Source organism: Callithrix jacchus, chromosome 9, assembly GCF_049354715.1.
Source record: "Callithrix jacchus isolate 240 chromosome 9, calJac240_pri, whole genome shotgun sequence".
In the NCBI taxonomy this organism is placed as follows: domain Eukaryota; kingdom Metazoa; phylum Chordata; class Mammalia; order Primates; family Cebidae; genus Callithrix; species Callithrix jacchus.
In genome coordinates, this window is record NC_133510.1 from 93157941 (window position 1) to 93171000 (window position 13060).

At 36.7% G+C, this 13060-nt stretch overlaps 1 protein-coding gene across 9 annotated transcripts in view; it reads left to right on the forward strand.

The window, feature by feature from the left end:
* C9H12orf50 (chromosome 9 C12orf50 homolog) overlaps positions 1–13060 on the forward strand; it is a 49557-nt gene that overhangs the window by 3265 nt on the left and 33232 nt on the right. For 3 of the 9 annotated variants that reach the window (XM_035257213.3, XM_035257214.3, XM_035257220.3), the window contains exons 1-3: positions 1183–1507; positions 3505–3624; positions 3957–4077. In XM_035257213.3, coding sequence (XP_035113104.1) covers positions 1454–1507; positions 3505–3624; positions 3957–4077 — 295 coding nt within the window. In that variant the 5' untranslated portion in view covers positions 1183–1453. Of the gene's footprint in view, positions 1–541; positions 709–1182; positions 1508–3158; positions 3262–3504; positions 3625–3956; positions 4078–13060 lie in introns of those variants that run through there. The other 6 variants (XM_078337049.1, XM_035257218.2, XM_078337050.1 and 3 more) reach the window with 6 other exon arrangements.

Below are 13060 nucleotides of genomic sequence, written 5' to 3' on the forward strand. Positions count from 1 at the left end.
CAACTTGGAGTTGCTGCATTTGCCCAATACTTGTATCCCTATTGTTTCTAGCAAGTAACTAGCTTGCTTTGGATTTTATAGGCTCATAGGTGGAAGGGATTTGCCTTGTCTCAGGTGAGACTTTGGACTGTGTACTTCTGGATTAATGCTGAAATGAATTAAGACTTTTGGAACTACTGGGACGGCATGATTGGTTTTGAAATGTCAAGACATGAGATTTGGAGGGGCCAGTGGCAGAATGATATAGTTGGCTGTGCCACTACCCAAATCTCAACTTGAATTGTATCTCCTAAAATTGCCATGTGTTGTGGGAGGGAGCCAGGGTGAGGTAATTGAATCATGGGGACAGGTCTTTCCCATGCCATTCTTGTGATAGTGAATAAGTCTCATGAGACATTCTGCCATGATTTTGAGGCCTCTCCAGCCATGTGGAACTGTAAGTTCATTTAAACCTCTTTTTTCTCTCAGTCTCAGGTATGTTTTTATAAGCAGCATGAAAACGAACTAATACATTTATGATTTTAAAATTAATTTCTGCTAGGTTTTAATTTGTTGATTAAAGACACCAAGAGGAAGATATCAATAACTGCTGATTGAAATGTTTCATTCTGGGAATCAGAGTACTTCACTTATTTTCAACAAATTCTCAAAACCTTCAAGCACTCTGAAACCTTTCTGCTATAGGAAGAAGATATTACTCTTTTTATGGTGGGTGAAAAAATAAATGGAATATAGCTACAAGATGACTATGTAGCCTAATTTATTTTCAAGTACCTATTAATATATCATAATCTGAATATGATTTTTCCCAAATCAATGGATAGCAGAGATACATATTTAAATAATTGTTTTTATTGTCTTAGAATATGGATAGCTCATTTACCTATGTCAAATTTTTAGTGTTATTTCCAAACCTTCTATAGAATTGAAGGTTTAGAAATAGTTGTTTACTTGCGAAAGTTATTACTTTCTATTATAAACGTATAAACTGGTTTATAGTCCATATTAAATCAGAACATTTAAAGATTAAAATATGCTATTTTATTTTTGCTAGTCCTTTTTAGTTAATGAGTAAGGGAAATACAGTGTTCACTCAGGTAAACTAGCCTGCAGTTCCATGTGAGGTCATTTATGATGAGCAAACAATGGATTAGGTAACGACGAGGAAAATTCTGGAAGTTTGAGTTTGTGCGCTTACTAGCAACCACTTTCAACATTTCTGCAAAGCTAGAGAAGGTATCTTCTAATTTAAATTTCTTTAAGAATTATCTATTGTGTAATATACCGTCGACAGGAGGTCAGTTTTAAAGGAATACTACTGATAGCCTGAAAGACTGTGAAAAAGATATTCTTTTTCTCTCTTACACACTGATAGTTCTTATGTTTGCATTTCTGGAATTCTTATACGTATATATTTTTCAAAAAAATTGGATTAGCAGCAAGAGAGTTGAAAATGACAGAAGTTGGGAATGACTGCTATTTCTTTTTTAATTCCACATGCATAAAGGTAAATATTGTACTATTTATAGTACTTCACATGCTTAATCTTTTTAGTAGAATGAAGGAAGATATGGCAGTAACTTGCATTGCTGAATCAAAATTTACTATTTTCTTGGTAGATATCTTACATACTTAAAATATGGAGTAAAAAAAGCCTATCATGTATTTTTGACATACCGAATTTATCTGAAGAAGTCTGAGATAATTTAAAACTATTATTCGCTTGAAACTACCCTCATATATGTCAGTTACATGTCTATATCTTTGGAATATTAATGTGGCACTTTTGCCTATATAATGGCACCTTGAGACATTAAATTCCTAATATTGAAACATTATATGATATAAGATTTTGTTTTAGTTAATATGATTCCAGTAATTATAAATTCAAATAGTTGAATTCAGGTAGCTGTCAAAGTTAGTGTAATAAATCTGGTTCCTTATTTGAAATTTTTTAACCCCCTTACTAAGTTTTCATTTGTCAAAAGTCTAAGTAACAACAAATGTTTAAATATCATAAAAAAGAAAAGAAAAGAAAATCAATACAAGCCAATTGGCCGCATATAAATTAAAGTTTATAAAATTAAATGGGAAAAACTGATAATTCCCCCAAGGAATTAGGATGAATGGATCTTAATAAAACCAGATAAAGGTAAAAACTCAGTATTTGAAGCTTTGTGCTCATGCCAGAAAGAATCCAGTGAAAAAAGATGACATATCTGGTTTTAAATGTTTCTTCTCTGTTAGGAAACCTGAATAGAGTCAACCTTTCTGACCACAGGAATTAGATTCACTTCTGTTACCTGTTAGATTAAATGCTAGGATGTTAAAGAATAACAACAGAATCCATGTCCAGGTGGGCAGAGTGTCTTGTCTATTTTATTGCTGTATCCCCAAGTATTTAGCACAGTGACTAATGAGTAGTAAGTTATCAGTAATTAATTAAATGAATAAATAAAAAAAGTAATAGCTCACAACACTTTATCTCATGTCATTTTTACAGCTAACTTGTGAGGAAAGTATTTTTTTATTTTCTGTTTACGTATGAGTAAACTAAAGCACAGAGAGTATGAGTTAAGTATTAACTTTGTGATGATGGGCAAGTAGTAGAGCCAGAGGTTCAAACACCAATTCATTGACTTGAAAGCCCCTGCCCACTAACCCATGCTATGAGAGTACATGGATCTACTTTAACAAGGGGAAGAGAATGATGATGGAAGTAGGAGAGAGATAAAAGATAACAACCATGGAACATGTGTCAAAAGAGGGAAGAATGTTATCCTCTCTGCCCACACAAGAGGGGCTTATAGTTTTACCAAGTGTGCATTTATGTGTAAAAGAACGTAGAATTTTTAAGAATAGCAGGCTATTGAAACAATCCACATCTACTTTTGTTGGCATATAAATAAGTCAGTGAGTATAGGCAATTGTTTATCTTTCTAAGCCAAAGGCACAAAACACATATATTTAATATAGTACATCAAAACATAATAATTAAAATTCTACAGTAACATACCTTTTAAGCTCCATCAAAACCTAACAGTATCTCCATAGACTGAGAAAACAGATTATCTAATAAAAGGATTGATTCATAGAAATCGTTTTCACAATTAGAATATAGCTAGAAATTCTTAAAAATTTCATCTGGCTTTCCTCAGAAAGAGAAATTAAGTTGTTCTGTCATTGGATTGTGATCAAAGTGCCACTGGAGTCTTACATCTCTATTCCTAGTGGACCATATGGATTAACGGATAACAAAAGGTAGCATTTTATCAGTCATTTGCGGCATGTTATACTGTTTAATCATTAGATTATCTTGTTGCTTTCTCACTAAAGTTAGACTAATTTGCTGAAATTTAGACTTATGGTCTAATATTTGTAGAGTATATCTTTGTGATTCTAATTTAATCTACTCATATTTTATTTTACTGATTAGCAGCCTATTATTGTTGAAAACTAATGTCAACAAATTGAGTTTTCTACACTGTTTACTTTTTCTTTTAGGGTTCCCAGTGCCAATTTCGACACTGTGAAGAGGCCCTTGGCAGTGACACTGTGTGCTCATTATGGAGAGAGAGGAAATGTTTAGATCCACTTTGCAGATTTAGACACATGGAAATGCAGGTAGAATTACTTATCATCATTTTTGTTAAAAAGCATTTTTTTCCCTTCAATAATGCTGAATTATACTTTTACAAAACAATAGGGAAGAAATCTTCCTTCTACTATTTGATTTTAGGCATTTTGCGATTTTTTTCAACTTAATGGAGGAAAATGTCTTAGAAATACCCATTGCATCTTTTGAATAGCAGGGCTTAGAAATGCTGGAAAACACACATGATCCTAAATCAGTTAACTGTAATCGTTTTGTCTCGTTGGTCTGTATTGCAGCACATTGTATTTGTTGTGAATATGGCATCTAATCACTACATTTCTCCCCATCTCCTTTTATCTAGCAAAACTGCAGCATTTCCTGCTTCTGGGAAACCCAACCTCTTGGTTGTGTGAAGATCAGTTGTATCTTTTATCACAGCAAACCTCGAAATATCAATGGATTATTTTTGCCACCAAGTAGCAGTGAGTACATTTTTTTGAAAACATGGACATACCATATTCTAATCTGGTTTTGGAGTGGCAGCATAGAATGACACATTAAACACAGTATGACAAGATGAGCAGTGCAATTTGATGCTCAATGGATAATTTGGAATTATTTTATCAGGACTCATGAGATGAGAGAAAGCTTAGAATGAACCATTAAGTAACTAAGAAGATGACGTGAACAAAGAGCAAGTTAAACTTTCTCTATGTGTGTCTAAAATAGATATTATTCATATGAAAAGTAAGACAGCTACTGACCTCACTAAACAGAAGGAGGCTGTGTCTCATCAAAGTATCACACAACTGAAGCCAAGCTTAGAGATCATTGCCTTCACTGGTGGTCTCTGTGAATGTGCAGAAAGCTATCTCATAGGTGGAGAGAGCAAGGACATGACCTGGGTTACACACTTCTGCTTCTAGCAGAACAGGCATGTGTAATGGTTCTTTCTAACTCATCAATTGTGGAGAAAATGCAATGCCATTGCTACGAAAGCCCTGCTCAATTCAGTCTAACTAAACTGTACTGAGACTCTACTATGTGATGAACCTTAAAGTAGGTTCTGGAAAATGGATTCAGAAGACAACACAGTGTAAAGCAGTGAATGGTAACCTTGCTGAAGAAGTGGGGAATATTATGTTTCCCTGACGCTTGTAACTACTCTACTTTCCTTCTATGGCCACTAAGTTTTTCTGATGGAATTGTTTTTTGTTTGTTGTTTGTTTGAGACAGAGTCTCTCTGTGTCACCCAGGCTGGAGTGCAGTGGCATGATCTTGGCTCATTGCAGCCTCTGTTTCCCAGGTTCAATATTTTCTCTCATTCTGTAGGTTGTCTGTTTACTCTGGTGGTAGTTTCTTTGGCTGTGCAAAAGCTCTTTAGTTTAATTAAATCCTTTTTGTCAATTTTTTGTTGTTGTTGTTGCAGTTGGCTTTTGGCATCTTTGTCATGTCCTATGTCCAGAATGGTATTTCCTAGGTTATCTTCCAGGGTTTTTATAGTTTTAGGTTTTACAATGAAGGCTTTAATTCATTTTGAGTTGATTTTTGTATGTGGTATAAGGTAGGGGTTCAGTTTCCATTTTCTACATATGGCAAGCCAGTTATCTCAGCATCATTTGTTGAATGGAGAGTCCTTTCCCCATTTCTTATTTTTGTGACCTTTGTCAAAGATCAGATGGTTTTAGGTGTGAGACATTATTTCTAGACTCTCTATTCTGTTTCATTGGCCTATGTGTCTTTTTTTTGTGCCAGTACCATTCTTTTTTGGTTACTATAGCCCTGTAGTATAGTTTGAAGTTGGGTAACATGATGCCTCCTTCTTTGTTCTTTTTGCTTAACATTGCCTTGGCAATTTGGGCTCCTTTTAGGTTCCATGTCAATTTTAAAATAGCTTTTTTCTAATTCTGTGAAGAATGTCATTGGTAGTTTGATAGAAATAGTATTAAATCTGTGAATTTCTTTGACTAGCATTGTCATTTTAATGATGTTCATTCTTCCTGTCCATGAGCATGGAATATTTTTCCATTTGTTTGCATCATTTCTGGTTTCTTTAGGCAGGGTTTTGTAATTCTCATTGTAGACATCATTTGCCTCTCTGATTAGCTGTATTCCTAGGTATATAATTCTTTTTGTGGTAGTTATTAATGGGATTGCATTCTTGATTTGACTCTTGGCTTGGATGTTGTTGGTGTATAGGAAAACTACTAATATTTATATGTTAATTTTGTATCCTGAAACTTTGCTGAAGTTGTTTATCAGATCAAAGAACTTTTGAGCAGAGACTATGTATGAGGTTTTCTAGATGAAGAATTATGTCATCTGCAAGCAAGGGTAATTTGACTTCCTGGATTCCTATTTAGATGCCTTTTATTTTTTTCTCTTTCCTGGTTGCTCTGGCAAGGACTTTTAATAGTATGTTGAGTAGGAGCAGTAAGAGAGGGTACACTTGCCTTCCGTTTTTCAAGGGGATTGTTTCCAGCTTTTGCTTATTCAGTCTGATGTAGGCTGTGGGATTTTTATAGATGGCTCTTATTACTTTGAAGTATGTTTTTTCAATTCCTAGTTTATTGAGGGTTTTTAACATGAAGGGATGTTGAATTTTATTAAAAGCTTTTTCTGCATCTATTGAGATAATAATGTGGTTTTCTTTATTTTTAGTTCTGTTTATGTAATCAGTCACATTTATTGATTTGTGTACCTTGAACCAAACTTGCATCCCAGGGATAAAACATCCTTTATCATGATAGATTAGCTTTTTGTTGTGGTGCTGAATTTGGTTTTCTTTTCTTTTTTTTTTTTTTTTTTTGAGATGAAGTTTCACTGTTGTTACCCAGGCTGGAGTGCAATGGCGCGATCTCGGCTCACCGCAACCTCTGCCTCCTGGGTTCAGGCAATTCTCCTGCCTCAGCCTCCTGAGTAGCTGGGATTACAGGCATGCGCCACCGTGCCCAGCTAATTTTTTTGTATTTTTAGTAGAGATGGGGTCTCACCATGTTGACCAGGATGGTCTGAATTTGGTTTTCCAATATTTTGTTGAGGATTTCCACATCTGTGATCATTGTGGATATTGGCCTGAAATTTTCTTTTTTGATTTTGTTTCTGTCACATTTTGGTTTCAGGATGATGCTGGTCTCCTAGAATGAGTTAGGGATGTCTGTCCTCCTCAATTTTTTGAAATAGTCTCAGTAGGAATGGCACCAGCTCTTCTTTATACATCTGGCATAACTCAGCTGTGAGACTGTCTGGCCCTGGGCTTTTTTTGGTTGGTAGGTTTTTTTCTTATACAATTACAGAACGCAGTATGGTCTCTTTGGGGATTCAGTTTCTTCCTCATTTAGTCTTGGGAGGTTGTATGTGTTTAGGAATATGTTCATTTCTTCTAAATTTTCTAGTTTGTATGCATAGAGGTGTTTATAGTAGTGTCTAATAGTTTTTGTATTTCTGTAGGGTCAAAGGTAATGTCTCCATTGTCATTTTTAAAAAAATTTATTTTGAAACAGATCTGTTCCCCCAGCTGGAGTGCAGTGGTACAATCTTGGCTCACTGCAACCTCCACCTCTAGGGTTCAAGTGATTCTCCTGCTTCAGCATCCTAAGTAGCTGGGATTACAGGCATGTACCACGATGCACAGTGAATTTTTACATTTTTAGTAGAGATAGGGTTTTACCATGTTGGCCAGGCTTGTCTCAAACTCCTGGCCTCAAGTGATCCACCTGCTTTTGCCTCCCAAAGTGCTGGGATTACAGGTGTTAGCCATTGCATCTGGCCTCCCTTTGTCATTTCTAATTGTGTTTACTTGGATCTTCTCTCTCTTTTTTTTTTTTTGTCTTTATTAGTCTAGGTAGCAGTCTATTTTTCTTTTAATTTTTTCAAAAAATCAACTCCTGGATTTGCCAGTCTTCTTTATGGCTTTTTGTGTCTCAGTTTCCTTCAGTTCAGTTCTAATTTTGGTAATTTCTTGTCTTCTGCTAGCTTTAGAGTTGGTTTTCTCTTGCTTCTCTAGTTCTTCTAGTTGTGATGTTAAGTTGTTAATTTGAGATTTTTGTTTTGATGCAGTCATTTAGTGCTTTAAACGTTCCTCTTAACATTGAATTAGCTGTATCTCAGAGAGTCTGGTATGTTGTATCTTTTCTCATAAGTTTCAAAGAATTTCTTGATTTCTGCCTTAATTTCAATGTTTATCCAAAAGCCATTCAGGAGCAGGTTGTTGAATTTCCATGTAATTGTATGGTAGTGTGTGATTTTCTTAGTATTAATTTCTATTTTTATTGTGCTGTGGTCTGAGGGCATGGTTGTTTATGATTTCATTTTTTAAATGAAAAAATTTGCTGAGTATCGTTTTATGTCCATTTGTATGGTCAGTTTGGATTATGTGTCATATGATAATGAGAAGAATGGATATTATGTTGTTTTGGGGTGGAGAGTTCTGTAGATGTTTATTAAGTCCATTTGGTCAAGTTTTGAGTTTAGGTCCTTACTTTCTTGGTAGTCTCATCTAGTTTTTGCTTTTCTGCATTGACAAACTGTCTAATACTGTTAGTGGGGTGCTGAAGTCTCCCACTACTATTGTATGGGAATCTAAGTCTCTTTATAGGTCTCTAAGAACTTATTTTATGTATCTGAGTGCACCTGTGTTGGATGTGTAAACATTTAGGATAGTTAGGTCTTCTTGTTGAATTGAACCATTTACCATTGTATAATGTGTTTTTTTTTTTTTATCTTGTTGGTTTGAAGTCTGTTTGGTATGAAATTAGTATTGCAACCCCTGATATTTTCTGTTTTCCATGTGCTTTGTAGATTTTTTTAACTTTTTAAATTTTGAGCCTATGGGTATCATTGTATAATATATGCAATGGGTGACTTGAAGACAGCATACTAGTGAATCTTGCTTCTTTATCCAGCTTGCTACTCTGTGGCTTTTAATTGGGGCATTTAGCAACTTCAAACTCAAGATGAGATTGATATGTATGGATTTGATCCTGTCATCATGTTCTTAGCTGGTCATTATGCAGACTTGTTTGTGTGGTTGCTTTATAGTGTCACTGTTCTGCATTTGTAAGTGTGTTTTTGTAGTGACTGGTAACAGTCTTTCCTTTCCATATTTAGTGTATCTTTCAGGACCTCTTGTAAGGTATGTCTGGTGGTAAAAGAAAAAAACTCCCTCAGCATTTGCTTATCTGAAAAGGATCTTATTTATCCTTCGTTTATGCAACTTAGTTTACCTGGATGTGAAATTCTTGGTTGAAAATATTTTTTCTTTCTTTTTTTTTTAATTGCATTTTAGGTTTTGGGGTACATGTGAAGAACATGTAAGATTGTTGCATAAGTACACACATAACAGTGTGGTTTTCTGCCTTCCTCCCTATCACCTATATCTGGCATTTCTCCCCTTGTTATCCCTCTCCAACTCCCCAGGAAATATTTTTTCTTTAAGAATGCTGAAGATAGGCTTCCACTCTCTTCTCGCTTGTAGAGTTTCTTCTGAAAGGTTCACTGTTAGCCTGATGGACCACGCTTTGTAGGTGACCTACCCTTCTCTCTAGCTGTCTTTAACCATTTTTTTTTCTTTAGTTTCAACCTTGTTCTCTTTTTCTTTTACCTTCCTAATGCTATGTTATCAATCTCCCTGGATTGTTTGTCTTCTTTTCCCCAACCTCTTACATGTGCAATGTTTTAGAAGTTAGTTCTTGTTTTTTTTCTCTGTTTACTTTCTTGATAGTCTCATCTAGCCTTATGATTTTGAATATGTTCCACATGTTAGTGACTCCCAAATACAATGAGAGACTCTATTTGATCTGGTGTCCTGTTAGCTCTCTGCATTTTTCTACCACACTGTATTAGTCCACTTTTACACTGCTGATAAAGACATGCCCAACACTGGGCAATTTACAAAAGAAAGAAGATTAATAGACTTACAGTTCCATATGGAACTATACCCATGATCCAATTACTTCCCATTGAGTTCCTCCCACAACATGTGGGCATTGTGGGAGTTGCAATTCAAGATGAGATGTGGGTGGAGACACAGCCAAACCATATCATTCCACCCCTGGCCCCTCCTGAATCTCATGTCCTCACATTTAAAACCAATAATGCCTTCCCAACAGTCCCCTAAACTTTTAACTCATTTTATCATTAATTCAAAAGTCCACAGTCCAAAGTCTCATCTGAGACAAGGCAAATTCCTTCCATCTATGATCTTGTAAAATCAAAAGCATGTTAGTTACTTCCTAGATACAATGGGGTACAGGTATTGGGTAAATACAGCCATTCCAAGTGGGATGCCTTTGGGATCTTTTGGGAAGGCATTATTGGTTTTAAATGTGAGGACATGAGATTTAGGAGGGGCTAGGGGTGGAATGATATGGTTTGGCTGTGTCTCCACCCATATCTCATCTTGAATTGTAGGAGAAGTTGGCCAAAACATAGGGGCTACAGGCCCCATGCAAATCCAAAATCCAGCAGGGTGGACAAATCTTAAAGCTCCAAAATGGTCTCCTCTGACTCCATGTCTCACATCCGGGTCACATGGATGCAAAAGGTCTTGGGCTGCCCTCCTCATGTAGCTGTGCAGGGTATAGAGCCCACTCCTGGCTGCTTTCATGGGCTGGTGTTCAGTGTCTGTGGCTTTTCCAGGCACATGGTGCAAGCTGTCAGTGAATCTACCATTCTGGGGTCCAGAGGACAGTGGCCCTGTTCTCACAGCTCCACTAAGTGGTGCTCCTGAAGGGACTTTGTGTGGTGGCTCAACCCCCACATTTCTGTTTCACATTGCCCTAGCAGAGGTTTTTCATGAGGACCCCACCCCTTCAATAAGCTTTTGCCTGGGCGTCCAGGCATTTTCATACATCCTTCTAAAGTGCTAGGATTACAAGCATGAATTCTAAGTCTGAAATCTAGGTGGAGGTTCCCAAATCCCAGCTCTTGACTTCTGTGCTTTTGCAATCTCAACACCATGTGGAAGCTGCCAACGTTTGGGGCTTGCACCCTCTGAAGCCACAGCCTGAGCTGTACCTTGGCCCCTTTCAGCCATGGCTGGAGTGGCTGGGACACAGGACACCAAGTCCAAAGGCTGCACACAGTATGGGGACCCTGGGCCCAGCCCATAAAACCATTTTCTCCTCCTAGGTCTCGGGGCCTGTGTTAGGAGATGCTGCCATGAATGTATCTGACATAAACTGGAGACATTTTCCCCATTATCTTGGGGATTAATATTTGGCTCCTTGTTAATTATGCAAATTTCTGTAGCCAGCTTTAACTTTTCCTCAGAAAATAGGATTTTCTGTTGTATTGCATTGTCAGGCTGCAAATTTTCCAAACTTTTATGCTCTGGTTCCCTTTTAGAACTGAATGCCTTTAACAGCACCCAAGTTACCTCTTGAATGTTTTGCTGCTTCAAAATTTCTTCTGCCAGATACCTTAAATCATCTCTCTCAAAGTTCCACAAATCTCTAGGGAAGGGGCAAAGTGCTTCCAGTCTCTTTGCTAAGACATAATAAGAGTCACCTTTGCTCCAGTTCCCAACAAGTTCTTCATCTCCATCTGAGACCACCTCAGCCTGGATTTCATTGTTCATATCATTATCAGCATTTTGGTCAAAGCCATTCAACAAGTACCTAGGAGTTTCCAAACTTTCCCACATTTTTTGGTCTTCTAAGCCCTGCAAACTTTCCCAACCTGTGTCTATTACCCAGTTCCAAAGTTGCTGCCAAATTTTCAGGTATCTTTCCAGCAGTGCTCCACTCTATTGGTAACATTTACTATATTAGTCCATTTTTATGCTGCTGATAAAGATATATTTGAGACTGGGCAATTTACAAAAGAAAGAGGTTTAGTGGACTATAGCTGGGGAAGCCTCACAGTCATGGTGGAAGGCAAGGAGGAGCAAGTCATGTCTTACATGTATAGCAGCAGGCAAAGAGAGAGAGAGCTTGTTCAGGGAAACTCCCATTTTTTAAACCATGAGATTTATTCACTATCATGAGAACAGCATGGAAAAGACTCGCCCCCCCATGATTCAATTACCTCTCACCTGGTTCCTCCTATGATATGTGGGAATTGGGGGAGTTAGAATTCAAGATGAGATTTGGGTGGGGAAACAGCCAAATTATATCACACACCCATATACTTGCTTTCTCTACTCCAATCACACTGTATACTTGCTTTTCCTAGCACGTTAGCATATTTCTTCACAGCCTTGCTAAAAGATTATGTTTTACACAAGACTGTTATGAACACTGTATTTGAAATGTAGTCAGCCTTCCCATGCATGCCTTACAAACTTCCAAACTTCCTTGCCTTGCTCGACTTTCTTATTCCCATACTCTCAATGATTGCTCAGATACAATAGAGTTTACTTGTTTAATATATCTACTGTTTGTTGTCTCATTCCTCACTGTAGAATGAAAGTTCCATAAGAGCAAAAGTATTTTTGTTCACTGATGAATCTCAAACACCTAACATGGCCACATAGTATTGTCTCTCACATAGTGGCCAGTTCCACCCCAGGAATCCCTGAACAGCATTTATTTGTATTAAATCTGTAACTGCTTTCCCTCCGCCAGACATGTTTCTGTACTCTAGGGAAAAGGATTCAATTTCCAGACTGTAGATAAACTAACAAGTTCAGTTGAAATAGGCATGAACTACTGCATAGCCTCTTTATTTGCAAATATTTCAATACCTCAGAAGGTATAATTTGATTCCTGCTAGACCTAATATTCCCTGCAATGTTTCCAGGAACATCTATCTACCAAAGCCCATGTTAACCAAGACTGAGGTCCTAAGTCTTTTTACCTTAGACAAAGATTAATTTATAAGTAATACCTTCGTGAATATCCACCTTTATGAATGTCAGTAAATGCATATGATTAATTGATAAATGCAGGGTGGTATTATTACAAACCATTCATGGCAAACTGTAACTGGCTAAGTATAGGTTCATACAGAGCATTGTACAATGTGTGTCATTTTGTTTTGGGTTAAAATATGATAAAATTTAGGTATTTAAATGTGCAACCCATGAACTTTCCAGGGCTTCTACTTGATGAATTGAGACCTGTCACATAGTCTATGTTAAGTAGGTGAGTTGGAGCCACAGCAGTGCTATCTAAATCACCAGCTGTCCTCTTTCAGTATGAGGCACTTGCCAAAGGCAATTTCTTATTAGATGATTTGCCATTGTATGTTATCTTTAAGCACTAAGTACAATTATCAGGAGTCCTACTTTTTTTGTCTGGGGGTATAAAACTGCCGGTTATTCTTTTTGCAATTTAAACTTCAACCTGCTAGTGAATTTTAAAAGGTTTTGGACTGTTTTAAAATATATTTTATTTACATGTTTATAAACCATGGAATTTTAAAAGACAACATAATCACTCTGGTTATTATCTCTAAGTTTAAAAGCCAACAGCTGCTAAACCAATTGAGAATGCTAAGAAAACATAATTTTGTTAATATTTA